Source organism: Ursus maritimus, unplaced genomic scaffold (assembly GCF_017311325.1).
Source record: "Ursus maritimus isolate PB19 unplaced genomic scaffold, ASM1731132v1 scaffold_2, whole genome shotgun sequence".
Classification (NCBI taxonomy): domain Eukaryota; kingdom Metazoa; phylum Chordata; class Mammalia; order Carnivora; family Ursidae; genus Ursus; species Ursus maritimus.
Window position 1 is genome coordinate 68,981,206 of NW_024424452.1, and position 16,568 is coordinate 68,997,773.

Genomic DNA, 16,568 nt, shown 5'->3' on the forward strand with positions numbered 1-16,568 from the left:
AAAATTTTTAATAAATTGGACTTCATCAAAATAAAAACTTGTGTGCAGTGCATCAAAGGACATTTTTAAGGAAATGGAAGAAATTATTTTCAAATCAAGTATCTGGTAAGAGTTTGATAACCAGAAAATATAGACAAGCCCTACAAATTGAACAACGAAAAGACAAACTACCCAACCAAAAATTGGGCAAGTAACTTGAATGGACATTTCTCCAAAGAGGATATTTTAATAGCCCATAAGCCCACAAAAAGATGTTCAACATCATTAGTCATTAGGGAAATGAAGTTAAAACCTCGAGATATCACTCCATACCTACTAGGATAGCTAAAATGGATTGTTGGGGGGTGGGGGAGGAACAATGCAAGTGTTTGCAAGGATGTGAAAACAGCTTGGTGGTTCCTCCAAAAGGTAAACATAGTTACCACATGACCCAGCAATTCAACTCCTACGTCTGTACCCTGAAGAATTATAAGCAGGGACTCAACCAGATACTTTTTACCCCAGTGTTCTTTGAAACATTATTACAGTAGCCAAAAGGTAGAAACAGCTCAAGTGTCCATCAACAGATATAGAAGCAGAATGTGGTTTTTACATACAATGGAGTATCACTCAGCCATCAAAAGGAGTGACTCTCTGATACCTGGTCCAACATGGATGAATCTTGAAAACTTTATGCTAAGTGAAAGATGCCAGACAAAACGAACAACTGTACGATTCTGCTTGCATGAAATATCTGGGATAGGCAAATTCATTGAGATAAAAAGTAGAATCGAGGTTACCAGGGGCCAGGTAGAGTGGGTAATGGGGAGTTATTCTTGAATGGTTAGAGAATTTCTTTTTGGGATAATGAAAAATTTTGGAAATACATAGCGGTCGTGGTTGTGCAACATTCTGAATGTAATTAATACTTACTGAATCCCACACTTAAAATGGTTAAAATGGCACAATTTTATGGTACATGTATTTTACTACTTAAAATTAACTATAAACCATTGAATTGTACACTTTAAATGGGTGAATAGTGTGGTATGTGAATAATGTCTCGGTAAGGCTGCTTTAAAAAAAAAACTTTTCAGTTCTTATCATTTGCTACAAGAGGTGGCCTAAGAAACTGGAATTTATTGTCTCAATTATTGCAACTAGATGTCTGAAATCAGTGTTGGGGGGTTGGCTTCTAATGGTTGCATTCCTTGGCTAATGTTTCACCTGGATCTCTGCCTTCTCCGTGTGCAAGACTGTGAGTCCAAATTTCTTCTTTTTATAAGGACATAGTTATATTGGCATAGGGCCCACCCTAATGACCTCATTTTAAGTCAACTACCTCTGTAAAGACCCTACCTTTATTTTCTTTTTTTCCAACCTTACTGAGATATAATTGACAAATTATATTAAATTGTATATATTTAAGGTATAAAATGTGATGTCTAGATATATGTGTATGTTGTGAAATATGTACCACAACAAACTAGTTAACATGCCCCTCATGCTGTCACTTAGTTATCTTTTTTTCTTTTTCTTTTTTTCTTTTTTGGCTGAGAACAGTTCAGATCAACCCTCTTAGAAATTTCAAGTATACAATATGGTATTGTTAACTTTAGTCACCCTGTTTTACCTTAGATCTCCAGAACTTACCCTACCTGTGTGAAATTTTTATACCCGTTCACCAACATTCTCCCATTTCCTCTGCTCCCCCCTTGGCAACTACCATTTTTACCCTCTGCTCCTAAGAGTTTGACTTTTTTAGATTCCACATATAAGTCAGATCATGCAGTATTTGAGACCATATTTTAAAATATCACATTCTGAGGTACTGGTGGTTAGTGCTTTAACATGAATTTTGGAGGGACACATTCAACCCTTAACACATGTATTTTTCACATGAAATTGTGATACAAGCGTTTACGCTCATTACGTAACTGTCACATAATTTTAATGATTATAGAGGGATGTCCACTTAATCCAGTTCTCTACTATTGAATATTTATGTTTCACTTTTCAACACTGTCATTACGATGAACGCTTTTGTGCATTGCTTTTTTGATATTTCTTAGAACAGATACCTAGAAATGAAATTGTCAGGTCACTTTAAGGCACAAGATGCAGACCACAAATTGTTGCAAGTGTAAGAGGCGTTTCTTGTCTTAGTAGTAGACTGTTTATTAATCATATTTTTTCTTTGTGAATTATTCCTTAAAGTTATTTGGCTTTTTAATTTTAGAGTCTGAACGTGTCTCTTATGATTCATATAAACTCTTTGCATAGCGAAAATGATACTTTATCTTCCATTTTTCCACAACTATTCATTTGTCTTTTGCCCTTTAATTTTGGTCTTCCTTTTCAAATCAAAGGAGGTTTGTTCTTATTTTCCTTAGTGTTTCTTTTATTGCTTCAAAGCTTAGCTTGTCCTTTTCTCAGAGTTTGTTAAGTATGTAATTCTGCCTTTCCTGGATGTTTCCATTGGGTTTCAAAATATTTAATTCTAGTCAATTATACTTCTATATACTTCTAAATATATTTAAATCTAACTTACTTGGAATTTGTTTTGCTAGATGGGATGTTGTGAGATTCGTTTTGTTCTTTTGTTGCTGAATTGGCGGTTCCAATTCCATTAGCTAATCATTGCCTTCCTCTGTGATTGAAGACGTCTGATATATTGAATAAAATTATTTGGGGATGGAGCTCAATTACACTGAGACTTTATTAAAGATTTGTATAGTATGTTTTAATATCTGAAAAGAACATTCTTCTCTCTCCCTCGTTACTCCTTTTTCCCCCCCAGGATTTTCTTTGGCATTTTTACAAGTGTATTTTTCCTATGTACAAGGAACACCTGTGTGCCATCACCTATATTGGTTTTGTTATATTTACAAGGAATATAACTTGAGAAATATTCAATACCTATCCATTTAATCTTTCAAGTAGTAGGTATTTTTCTGTATTGTTTGAAGGCTTTCTTTTTTGTCTTTTATAAAGACTTATGCTGTCTTCATATACTTCAGAAAAGTTACTCACTATTGTTATTCCTCATGTGCGTGTATTAGTTTCTGATAATTTTTCTTGATTATTTTTGCTATTAACAATGAAATTTTTTACTGTTTTATTATTGCCCGTTCCGCTCCCCAGAAGTATTGTTGATTTGTGTTTATCTTACCTGTAGTTGGTTTACACAGCTTTATCAGTTGTAACACTTTTTAGTGGATTTATTTACATTTCATGGGCAAACAATTTTATGGAAATTTAGTGGTTTTTATCACTTTTCTTTCTAATATTCATTTCTTGTAACTACTGCTCATGTTACTTGCTCAGACAGAATATCTAAAAACTAATACGAAGTAAGAAGTAATGGCAGACACCCTTTTTGTGATTATTCCTCAATCTCTTGCATGTATTTCTGGTGTTTCACCAGTAGGTATTATTTTGTCTGATAGCTGGAAAATGGGTAAAGGAGAATCACTTTACTGTTTTTTGTTTTGTTTGATTGTGGGACTCAGAGTAGTATTTGGAACGGGTGTTGGATTTTCTCAGATAGTTTTGGGCATGGGCACCTACTGAGATTATCGTATGCATTTATTTTCATTTAATCCATTAAATAATGCCATCTTTGTACATTTATTAACAGGTTTACTAGTATTAAATTACCTTCAATACCTGCAGTAAGACCTGTTCTTTTGGGGTAGATTGTTCTTTTTTACATATGGTTTGATTTTATCAGTATTTTATTTGACTTTCTTTACATCCTTATCAGCAAGTGACTTGAATCTATGACTCGTTCTGGTGGTATCTTTGTTAGGTTTTGATATCAGGGTCTCTTCTGCTTGAAAGTCAGTGCATGCTGCTGCTTTCCCAATAGCCAAACTATACGAACCAGAACAGCAAACTAAAATTCTTCTTTAGGTGATGAAAAAAAATGAAAGAGCCGTAGAGGTAAGTGGTCAGGACCACTGATGTCGATTTAGGCCTCATTTTTCTGGAGACGCATGAGCCAGAGTTGGACTCTCTGTGGCTCTTCCTGGTTCCAGCGAGCGCTGTTTGCCAGGCTGCCCCCAAATGCTGGACAGTCTGAGTCCCGTGTGCGGTAGGCACACCATCAGTGCTGCTTTAGCAATTGGTTAAATAATACAGTGGACACCCCAGACACAGTTCTCCAGCCCCATTGATGTCTCTGGTTTTTGGTGTTTTGTTTTGTTTTGTTTTTTTAAGTATATGACTTAAGTGTGAAGAAGTAAGGATAGTTTTCTTTCAACTTTAAATCAACTTCTTTTAATAGTTTTTCAGCCCTTAATACTGTTTTCAAAAAAGGACACAGTGTCCTCCAGAGCATGATTCCTTGTTGTCACTAAACAGAGCCATAGGTTCTTTGGGTTTTAAAAGTTTATCGTTGATCTCCTGGGAAAATAGATAGCATATAGCAAAGTAAATGGAAAAGTTCCAAAGCTCAGGAGGTCTTACAGGCATAATCTCCATATGTTTCTGCTCACCCTTTAGCCACTGTCCAAAAGAAGCTTTGGACTTTGTGTTTTCCTTGCACCTTATTAGTGAGATTATATTTCATCCAAATTTCTAAGAAGTTGGCTTCCAACTAAATTTCTCATCCCTAATGCCCTACCTAAATGCCAAGAAACCTATCATTTTTTCTAGTGGATGTGAAGACGTTTGATTTAGACCTTTGTCTTTCTCCCCAGACCATTGGAGAAGCCACCTCTCTTTCCTTTTTGTACATTCTAGCTCTGTCATTTTCTACCCCCATTTAATCTTCTAAAGACACAAACATACTTATAATCCTTTATTGGTTCTATATCAGAAATAGGATGCAGTTAGATTTTTTCTGACTCTATACACCAACAATAGTTGTGTCTACATTAGAAATTTAAATATAAACAAATAATTACATAACTGTGAGCAGAAATTACAGATAAGTGTATAATCTTGGTGTAAAGAAGGCTGTAAAACACAGCACAAAAAGGGAATACATACTGAGAAAAGTGTTTGCGACATATGGCTGACAAAAGGTAAATAGCCTTAATAAAGAAAGTATTGTTGATGTGATAATATACAAAAATAATACTCAGCTATATGAACAGTTCTTTGTATTATAGAAAGAAGTTATTTGATATTTTATTATTCTTAGAGATGAACCAATTTTTTGTTATTACTTCTATAGCAAAAACAGATTAGTTACTCACCAGGACTGTGCAGCATAGAACATCAGCAAGAGATAACCAAACTAAAGACTGATTTAGAAAAGAAAAGTATCTTTTATGAAGAAGAATTGTCTAAAAGAGAAGGAATACATGCAAATGAAATTAAAAATCTGAAGAAAGAACTTCATGATTCAGAAGGCCAACAACTTGCTCTCAACAAGGAAATTATGATTTTGAAAGACAAATTGGAAAAAAACAGGAGAGAGAGGTAAGAATCAAGTTATTTACTCCTCTAATAAATATTTCATGAATGCCTGTTGTGTGTCAGCGGCTGCAGAGACACGGGCAGTTCACATACCCCAGTCCTAAGGAGCCAAAGCCCAGATCGGTAAACAGGAAATTATACTACAGCTTGACTGGCCAGCAAATGGGATCGTGTAAGTACAGGCAAAAGGCAGGGGCACAAAAGGTAACTTCAGTATGTCTGGGTGTTTTGGACAAAATATCTCAGTTAAGACCAAAGAAATAAGAAATTATCTAACTATGGAAGAGTGTCCAGACAGAGTAGCAGATGTGCTAAGATGGAGAGGTAAAGGGGAGCATGACACATTGAGAAGACTAAGGCTGTTCCCGATGGTGGAGCCGTAGAAAGACAGATGAGAGGGTGAGAAGTGGGTCTGCAGAGGGAAGTAGAGGCAAGATCATGAAGGAGGGCAAGGAGTTTGGACTTCATGCGGAGGCCATTGAAAGCAGGTGACAGGGTGGTAGTCGTGGTTTTGAAAGATCGCTCTTCTGTGTGGAGTGGGACTCAGGGGAGCAGATGGCAGGTAGGAACCTGGCCGTGAGAGATGAGTAGGACTGTAGGTGCTGACCGTGAAGGTGGAGGGAAGCGTGTGGGCTCAGAAGATCTCAGCCAGAAACCAGGTGCCATATGGCCCGATGTGAGAAATTGCTAGTGATGCTCCTGTTTCTGGATTTTAGGCAGCTGAATACATGCTATAGTCATTCTCAACTTCTGTTGGAAGCCGAAGTTTATTTGGTTTAGTCTATTCATTCAACAAAAAGTTTTTTAGGACCCATGGTGGGTAAAGCACTATTAGAGGCCCTGGGAACATTGTGGTGGGTAGACAAAAAGAAAGTCTCTGTCCTTACGGAGCTTTCCTTTACTTAGGTAAAAGGCTATAAACCGAGTAAATAAAATATAGAATATATTAGGTTATGATAAATGCCAAGAACAAAAAATACAGCACAGGACGGGGCCATGAAGCATTGAGGGGGTGATTAAATTGTCTGTAGAGACTGGTCTGGGGAAATTATGCTGAGGAGGTAATTGAAGTAAGGGCTGAAGAAAGTAGGGAGGCATCTCTACAGACGTAGGAGAACGCTCTACACAAACGGTCTGTTAAAAAAAATAACAAGGCAAAACCATGGAGACAGTATAAAGATCAGTGGTTGTGGGGGCTCGGGGGGGATGGAGGTGTCTAGGAGGCTGTCCAGGGCAGCCAGCGTATACTCTGCACGATGCTGTGAGGTAGGTGCGTGTCGTTGAACACATGCCCAAACCCTGACATAAGCTGTGGAGTTGGAGTGATGGCAATGTGTCTGCTGCAAGTTCACTGAGGAAGCACATGGCCCGCTCTGGTGGGGGTGCTGTTGTGGAGAGGCTGTACCCGTGTTTGGGGCAGGGGTCCGTGGGAAATCTCTGCTATGAACCTAAAACTTTTCTAAAAAATAAAGTCTATTAAAAATAATAATAAGGAGGCCAATATGGCCATGGTAGACTTAAGGGGACAGCATAGTAGGAGAGGAGTATGAGAGGGACCCGGGCCAGATGGCGCAAGGCTTTGTGGCAGGTAACTTCTGGTTATTTGCTCTGAATAACACCATGGCAGGGATGTACTGCAGGATTTTGAGTGGAAAATTGACTAATGCTGGGTTGTGTTTTAACAGGGTTACGCTGACTACTGGGTTAAGAACAGTCTGACTCCGATGAGAGAAAAGCATGGAAATGATTAAGAAGGCTATCACAGTAGTCCAGGCCCAAGAGGGTGGTGGGTTGGCCGAGGGTAGAGGCAGAAGTGGTGGTAAGACGTGTTGGAATTCTGATACTCCTTAAAAGTAAAGACACTGGTTTCTGCTGGTGGACTAGATACGGAGTGAGAAAGGAAGAGGAAGAATCAAGGATGATACTGAGGTTCTGGGCCTTAGCAGTTAGGAGATTGTAGTTACCATTTAGAGAGGAGCAGTGCAGGGGAAGCACGTCTGGGATAGGGATGTCACCGGGAGCTCGTTTTAAACAGGTTATGTTTGAGGTGCCTATTAGACACCCACGTGGAGATGTCAAGTAGGCCATTGAATAGATCAGCCTGGATTTTAGGCCCAGAGATAAAATCCTGGGAGTATTTAATCATTCACATGGTATTTAAAACAGTGAGACTCTGTGAGATCACTTAGTGATTGATAGAGATAGAAAAGAGGTCCAGCACCGAACCCTGGGGTGCTCCTGGGGTCTTTAGGAGTTTGGAAATGAGGAAGAAACAGCAAAGAGGACAGCCAAGAATGATAGGAAGAAGACCAGGCCGATTTGGTGTCCTGGAAGCCATGTGATAAAAGCATATCAAATCTGTCTACATGTTACATGAGATGCGGTCTGAATCAAGTAAGATGAGGTCCAAACAGTGACAGTTGAATTTAACAATATGAGCCTCATTGGTAACTTTGATAAGAACAATTTCAGTGGAACTAGAGGGCAAAAAACCCCACCGTGGGAGCCAAGACTTGGAGAGCAGAAACAGAATAGTAGTTGGAATCTCTTAAAAGCAAAACAGTGCAAGGAAGCAGTAGCTGGAGGGGAAATTGATCTCAAAAGAAGTCATTTTGCCTTTTGTTTCTGTTTTTAGATAGGAGAGATAACACCATGTTTGTAATCTGATAGGAATTATCCAACAGGTAGAGAACAGTACAGAAACCGGATACTTGAACAGTTGTATAAGCGGAGGGTTTGGGCTGAGCTGTGCTTTTCACCTAGAGAAAGAGAAGAGAAAGCAGAATGTATGAGGAAGGTAATAGGGTGGTAGGACCTTGTTTATGTGTGGAGCTCTCCTGAGCTGGGCATGGTGAATTTGAGGTGCTTGGTGAGACATCTTTGTGGAGATACCAAGTCAGCAGTGTAAGCAAGCCCAGAAAAGCTTCTGATTAAATTCGGACTTCATCAGCATAACAGGTAATTGGATTCAGGTGGTGCAGAGCCCGCTCAGGGGAAGGGTGCAGACAGAGAAGTTGGGCTCTGGAACGGAGTACCCGGGAGCATTGGCATTTACGGGAAGGACAGAAAGAGGGGAGTCCACAAGGACAGAGATGGAGGCTAGAAATCAGAGAGTGTGGCATCACTGAAGCCAAGAGAAGGTGGCATTTCAAGAGGGAGGAAATGGGCGATGGTGTCAGAGGTGGCGGGTAGATTGGATGTGGGAACGGGACCGTGGCCAGTTGTGAGAGAACAGCTTTTTGAGGTGGTGGCGTGGCAGAAGCCAGATTTTGCGTGGTGAGAAACAGGCGATGAGAGAGTGGGTACAGAACACCCTATCAAGGCTTCCAGATGGTTCCCTGTGAATAGAAAGGCAGGGAATTGGCAAACGAAGCATGACATTGCTTGTGCGTTTTGTTTGCGTATGAAAGAGACTTCAGCTTTGTTTAGTGCTGGTAGGAAAAAACAAGAAGAGTTTTACATAGAAATTTTACTCCGTTTATTTGTGTACATATTTTTCTGAAAGGCTTCGTGGTAATTTTTCAAGTTTTTGTCGTTGTTTGTTATTTGGAGTTGCTTCTGAATCAAGAAAGATGATTTTTAAAATTTCATTTAAATTCAAGTTAGTTAACATATAGCGTATCACTAGTTTCAGAGGTAGAGGTCAGTGATTCATCAGTTGCATGTAACACCCAGTGCTCATCACATCACGTGCCCTCCTTAATGCCCATCACCCAGCTACCCCTTCCCCCCACCCTCTCCCCTCCAGCAACCATCAGTCTAATTAACAGTCTCTTATGGTTTGTCTCCTCTGTTTTCATCTTTTATTTTTTCTTCCTTTGCCCTATGATCCTCTGTTTTGTTTCTTAAATTCCACATATTAGTGAAATCATATGGTATTTGTCTTCCTCTGACTGACTTATTTTGCTTAGTATAATAATACACTCCAACTCCATCCACATCATTGCAGACAGCAAGATTTCATTTCTTTCTGATGGGTGAGTAATATTCCTGTTTGTGTGTGTGTGTGTGTGTGTGTGTGTGTGTGTACACACATCTTCTTTATCCATTCATCCATCGATGGACATCTGGGCTCTTCCCATATTTTGGCCATTGTGAACATTCTCTATAAACATTGGGATGCAAACATAACTAACTTTTGACTTTTGATAATTTTTTTAAAGTGCATGTTTGCCCGTACACAGGATGATCTGTTTTCCCAGAATTTATAATTTAGATTATAATTTCATTTATATTCGCTAATATAGTGATGTAAGAGGTTTTTAAGATTACGTGTTTAAAATTAGCCATTACTTAAGGGGCGCCTGGGTGGCTCAGTCGTTAAGCGTCTGCTTTCGGCTCAGGGCATGATCCCGGAGTCCTGGGATCGAGCCCCACATCAGGCTCCTCCGCTGGGAGCCTGCTTCTTCCTCTCTCACTCCCCCTGCCTGTGTTCCCTCTCTCACTGGCTATCTTTCTGTCAAATAAATAAATAAAATCTTAAAAAAAAATAAAATAAAATTAGCCATTATTTAAGTTCTTTGTTGACTTGAAATCAACCATATGAAATTACCCAGAACAGATCCACGCTGAATTTCAGTTACTGCTAAGATATAAGCCTCTTTAAAAAAAATTTTTTTTTTATTGAGTGTAAGTTGACACACAGTGTTACCTTAGTTTCAGGTGTAGAACATGGTGATTCACCTTCTCTACAGGTTATGCTGTTCTCAGCAGTGTAGCTACCATCACTGTATGGCCATTTCAGTATCATTGACTCTATTCCCTAGGCTGTGCCTTTTATTTCTATGTCTTATTCATTCCGTAACTGGAATCCTGCACCTCCCACTCTGCCTGGCCCATTTTGCCCATCCTCCACGCCCCTTCCGGCAATCATCAGTTCTCTGTGTTTATGGGTCTGATTCCGCTTTTCATTTGTTTGTTCCTTTGTTTTGTTTCTTAGATTCTACATGTGAATGAAATCATATGTTGTTTGTCTTTCTAGGTCTGGCTTCTTTCACTTGGCTTAATACCCTTTACGCCCATTCATGTTACCACAAATGGCAAGATCTCATCCCTTTTTTTTCTTTTTTTAAAGATTTTATTTATTTATTTGACAGAGATAGAGACAGCCAGCGAGAGAGGGAACACAAGCAGGGGGAGTGGGAGAGGAAGAAGCAGGCTCATAGCAGAAGAGCCTGATGTGGGGCTCGATCCCATATCGCCGGGATCACGCCCTGAGCCGAAGGCAGACGCTTAACCGCTGTGCCACCCAGGCGCCCCAGATCTCATCCCTTTTTACAGCTGTGTAATAGCCCGTTGTGTGTGTATATACCACATCGTCCTTATCCATTTGCCTATTGATGGGCACTTAGGTTGCTTCCATATCTTCGCTTTGTAAATAATGCTGCAGTAAACATAACGGTGCATATATCTTTTCAAATTAGTGTTTTCATTTTCCTCAGGTAAATACCCAATAGTGGAATTACTGGATCATATGGTGTTTCTATTTTTAATTTTTTGAGGCACCTCCATACTGTTTTCCTCTATGGCTGCACCATTTTGCGTTTCCACCAACAGTGCACGAGGGTTCCTTTTTTTTTTTCCACATCCTTGCCAACACTTATTTCTTGTCTTTTTTATTGTTAGCCATTCTGACAGGTGTGAGGTGATAACTCATTGTGGTTTTGACTTGCATTTCCCTGATGATCAGTGATGTTAAGCATCTTTTCATGTGTCTGTTGGCCATCTGTATGTTGTCTTTAGAAAAATGTCTATTCAGGTCCTCGTCCCATTTTTTAATTGGATTACTTGGTTTTTTTGGTGTTGACTTGTGTACGTTCTTTGTATGTTTTGGATATTAACCCCTTATTGGATATGTCATTTGCAAATATCTTCTCCCATTCAGTAGGTTGCCTTTTAGTTTTGATGATGGTTTCCTTCACTGTGCAAGTTTTTTATTTTGATGTACTCCCAACAGTTTTTTTTTTTTTTTATTTTTGGGTTTTTTTTGCTTTTGTTTCCCTTGTCTTAGGAGGCATATCTAAAAAAATATTGCTGTGGCCAATGTCAGAGAAATTACTGCCTGTGTTCTTTTCTGGGAATTTTATCAGGTCTCACATTTAATCTATAATCCATTTTGAGTTTATTTTTATGTATGGTGTGGGAAAGTAGTCCAGTTTCATTCTTTTGCATGTGGCTGTCCAGTTTTCCCAGCACCATTTACTGGAGACTGTCTTTTCCCCATTGTATATTCCTGCCTCCTTTATCATAGATGAATTGATCATCTATGTGTGGGTTTATTTCTGGGGTCTCTGTTCCATTGATCCATGTGTTTATTTTTGTGTCAGTACGTTACTGCTTTAATTTCTACAACTTTGTAGTATATCTTGAAATCTTGTAGTATGCCTCCAGCTTTGTTCTTCTTCCTCAAGATTGCTTTGGCTGCTTGGGGTCTTTTGTGGTGCCATACAAATATTAGTATTACATGTTCTAGTTCTGTGAAAAATGCTGTTGCCACTTTCGTGGGTATTGCACTGAATCTGTAGATTGGTTAGTATGGACATTTCAGCAATATTAATTCTTCCAGTCCATGAGCATGGACTGTCTTTCCATTTGTTTGCATCATCTTCAGTTTCATTCATAGTTTTCAGAGTACAGGTCTTTCACCAGCTTGGTTAAGTTTATTACTAGCTATTTTATTTATTCTTTTTGGTGTGATTGTAAATGCAATTGTTTTCTTAATTTCTCCTCCTCCTACTTTGTTATCAGTGTATTAATGAAATGCTGCCAATTTCTGGGTACTTTTTTTTCTTTGTTTGCTGTGGCTACAACTTCCAGTACTATGTTGAAACAAAGTGGTAAGAGTGGACATCCTTGTCTTGTTTCTTTTTTTATTTTTTTTTTTGGCTAAGATTTTATTTATTTATTTGACAGAGAGACAGCCAGCGAGAGAGGGAACACAAGTAGGGGGAGTGGGAGAGGAGGAAGCAGGCTCCCAGTAGGGAGCCCGATGCAGGCCTGATCCCAAGACACCAGGATCACGCCCTGAGCCAAAGGCAGACACTCAACAACTGAGCCAGGCGCCCCCTTTGTCTTGTTTCTGACCTTACAGGGAAAGCTCTCAGTTTTTTCCCTCTATGGAGGATGTTAGCTGTGGGGTTTTCATAGATGGCCTTTATTATGTTGAGGTGTGTTCCCTCTAAATCCAGTTTGTTGAGGGGCTTAGCATGAATAGAAAGTTGAATTTTGTCACATGCTTTTTCTGCATCTTTTGAGATGATTATACAATTTTTATCCTTCGTTTTCTTGATGTGGTGTATGATGTTGATTGATTTGTGTATATGGAACCATCCTTACATTCCAGACTAAATCCTACTTGATCATGGTGAATGATCCTTTTAATGTATTGTTGAATGTGGTTTGCTGCTATTTTGTTGAACATTTTTTTTTTTAAGATTTTATTTATTTATTTGACAGAGATAGAGACAGCCAGCGAGAGAGGGAACACAAGCAGGGGGAGTGGGAGAGGAAGAAGCAGGCTCATAGTGGAGGAGCCTGACGCGGGGCTCGATCCCATAACGCCAGGATCACGCCCTGAGCCGAAGGCAGACGCTTAACCGCTGTGCCACCCAGGCGCCCCTGTTGAACATTTTTATAACCATGTTCATCAGGGGTATTGGCCTGTAGTTCTCTTTTTTGTAGTGTCTTTGGTTTTGGTATCGGGGTAATGCTGGCCTTATAGAATGTGTTTGGAAAATTTCTGTCCTCTTCTATTTTTTATAACAGAGAAGAGTTAGGTATTAACTCTTCTTTAAATGTCTGGTGGAATTCACATGCTAAGCCATCTGGTCCTGGACTTTTATTTTGGGGAAGTGTTTTGATTACTGATTCAATTTTGTTACTAGTAATTGGCCTGTCAGATTTTTTGTTTCTTCCTGATTCAGTTTGGAAGATAGTGTGTTTCTGGGAATTTATCCATTTCTTCTAGTTTGTCCAATTTGTTGGCATATAATTTTTCATAGAATTCTCTTGTATTTGTGTGGTGTCAGTTCTCTTTTGTTTCTGGTTTTATGTATTTGAGTCTTTTTTCTTCATGAGTCTGGGTAAGGGTTTATCAGTCTTGTTTATCTTTTCAAAGAGTCAGTTTTTGGTTTCATTATAGGTTTTTTCCTTTTTTTTTTTAATCTCTATTTCATTTATTTCTGCTCTGGTCTGTATTATTTCCTTTCTTCTACTCACCTTGGATTTCATTTGCCTTTTTTTTTTCTAACTTAAGTATAAAGTTAGATTGTTTATTTGAGCTTCTTATTTCTTGAGTTGGCCTGTATCACTGGATATTTCCCTCTTAGAACTGCTTTTTCTGTGTCAAAGATTTTGGACCATTGTGTTTTCATTTTCATTTGTCTCCATGTATTTTTTTTTTAATTTCTTTGATTTCTTCATTGACTCATTTGTTGTTTAGAATATAAGCCTCTTCATCTGCATTTCAATTCAGTGTTTGAGAACTGATTCCCCTTTCTCCCTTAGGTGGTTTCCAAAAAGTCTTTTAGCACTGTGTTTACCTCTAAGGGTGAATCAGTTGTACCCCTCAGAACTATGATTTTAAATAAGTTTTATAATGTTAAATTTGTTGTGTTTATATGCATATGTGTAGGTAGGTTGGTAATTAGGTATGAAGGAAGGAAGGGCTGAATATATTGAGAGAACTATTGGAAATTTCACTGAGGGTTTGCTAGCAATCTTGAGCTGAGTATAAGGAATCGTGTTGGGGCCCATGTGTCCCCATCTTTCCCTGACCTCTTCATTTTCCCAAACTTTCTGGTACATACACAACCAAATAAGGTGAGTACAGTCATGAAGTCTACAAAAATAGGTGTCTTCTCAGATTTTCAAATGGAAAACAAAGTAGATGTTGTTAGGCAGACAAGTGTATTAATTAAAAGAAAGTGATTGTGACTTTTAATTTTAAGGGTGAAGATTGGGATTTGGCACATTTAAGATACGTGACTTTTCAGAATAAAACCAGACGGTACAGTAGCCAGTCGGGGATACCGTTATTGCAACTCTAATTCCATTCCTTTTTTTTTTTCCTTCTTTTGTTTCAAATTGTGTTAGTCAAAGTGAAAGGGAAGAATTTGAAAATGAGTTCAAACAGCAGTATGAGCGAGAAAAAGTATTATTAACTGAAGAAAATAAAAAACTGACAAGTGAACTTGATAAGGTGAGTGATACAATCTAATTTATATTCCCTGAGCACGTGCTAGATGTTCAGCACTGTGATAGAAATTGTAGATCTAATTTTCTATTTGATGCACAATGGGTTTAATATTCCTCCTTATACACTAGGGTTACTTGGAAGGTACAGGCGAGTTTTCATTACAACAGTCTGTACAGGAATTCCGGAGAGAGGGTTTTGCTTTTCTCATCTTATTCTTTGTGACATTTATTTTTTGAGCCTCTATTCTTTATTTCACTTTCCATTTATTCTCTTTTTCACTCTTTCCTCTCATATTTGGCACTTACTCTTTCATGGCTGTTGGGGTTAAGCTGGCCCTTTGCAAGAGCAGAAACATTTAGGCCGAACTGGAGAAGTTTTGACAACTATGATGTCCTGTTCAGGTGAAGAACTGCTAGGAGCTAGAAATAATATCATTGGTAGGTAGGAATCCAGAGAAACCAACCCTGCCTAAACCACTATAGCTTGAGTAAAGAGCAGAACCAAAGATTAAACTTAGGCTCAGCCAGATTTATGAACAAAATGTCAAATACTTAAAAGGAATGTTTTTCTGTTTAGTAGCTAAGATTTCTTGAACTGCCGTTCTGCATTTCTTCTGTTGGTTCTTAACAAACAGTTGTTTAAAAGCAAAAAAAACCCTAATATTATCCAGACGTTTCATTGTGTGTTCTTATATTTAATTAAGAACATTTGGGTAATTGTGTTTTATAATGATTTGTAGGATTTTCCTCCAGTAAAAATATTTTGTTCTATTATTAGTTATTCTAATGACAGATTGAAAGACCATGACTATAAATAGTCATAAAAGAGAGATTGTTTGGTTCTTTACACATTTAATAATGACTTTGCTTGTTTGCTTGAAAACTATTTGAGAAACAGCTCCATTTGTCCATTTCATAAAGTCTTATGGAGGTGATGTACACAGACACTGTGGGAAGTGGCCAGAGACAGTAAGTAGTGTGAATGTTTTGTTTAAAGGACAGAGTAAATGAAGGTTATCATGTAACTCTTGTTATTTCCATAAAAATAAAACTAACAATATCTGAATTTTATCCCAATAGGCCACATAATTGTTATTTCATGTGTTTGACTAATATGACTATAAAATTAAACATTATTTTTGTCTATTAGACAGAATTTAAATTTCTGTTAAGAGTTACCTCGATGTAAGAAATGTAATGAAACTCTAGAGGGCCTCTCTGCATGTAGTTTCTAAACAAATTACCTAGCAAAAAACATACATAGTTCAAGAAAAATTGTACTAAATAACAATCAAATTGTAGATCAAATCTTGTATTCACCCTTGGTTTTATTTCATTAGTAACCATAAAGTTCTGCCGAGTTCACCAGAAATACACATTTAGAGATAATTTGTAAGCAGTACTCTTTTGATTCTGATGAGACACAAAGGATAAAAATAAAAACCTGTCTCCTAAGTTAATAAAAGTAGAACATCACCTTTTCTTACTAAATTGAAAGGTATGATGAAGGATGAGTAGAACTTTGAGAGCAAATTCGTATGGTAGGCAAATATTTAATGACAAATGATAACAAGGAAATAGTTAGTCTTGGATCTGGGTTCTGCTGCTTTTTAAGTCTCTTCTCTATTTTTGTTCCTTTTACAGCCTTTGCTTCTCTTCCTCCTGAACTCTCAGTTCACCTTAACTGAGCATCTTCCCTCTTTCTTTCTGTTCATTTATTTTCTGATTTGATTTGAACTGTGTTTTTTCATCAAGAGGGATAACAAAAGAATACTTTTGCCATTGCTATACCAACTCTTGTGTCTGGAACCTGAGTGAGGAGAGCCGAATTTCTTCTCAGCAGAACTTCTGGTATAGAAGCCAGAAAGCAACTATTATGTTAATTTTGAAATTTATTTAATTAATACTATGATTAGATTGTCACATTCACATTTTTAGATTCCAAAAATTAAAACTTAAAAGAAAAC

At 38.0% G+C, this 16,568-nt stretch overlaps 1 protein-coding gene across 7 annotated transcripts in view; it reads left to right on the plus strand.

Moving 5' to 3' along the window:
• Positions 1–16,568, plus strand: part of CDC42BPA (CDC42 binding protein kinase alpha) — a 308,490-nt gene that overhangs the window by 205,672 nt on the left and 86,250 nt on the right. For all 7 annotated transcript variants that reach the window (XM_040636100.1, XM_040636097.1, XM_040636098.1 and 4 more), the window contains 2 exons: positions 5,162–5,409; positions 14,500–14,605. In XM_040636100.1, the coding sequence (XP_040492034.1) occupies positions 5,162–5,409; positions 14,500–14,605 (354 nt within the window). The remainder of the gene's footprint in view (positions 1–5,161; positions 5,410–14,499; positions 14,606–16,568) is intronic.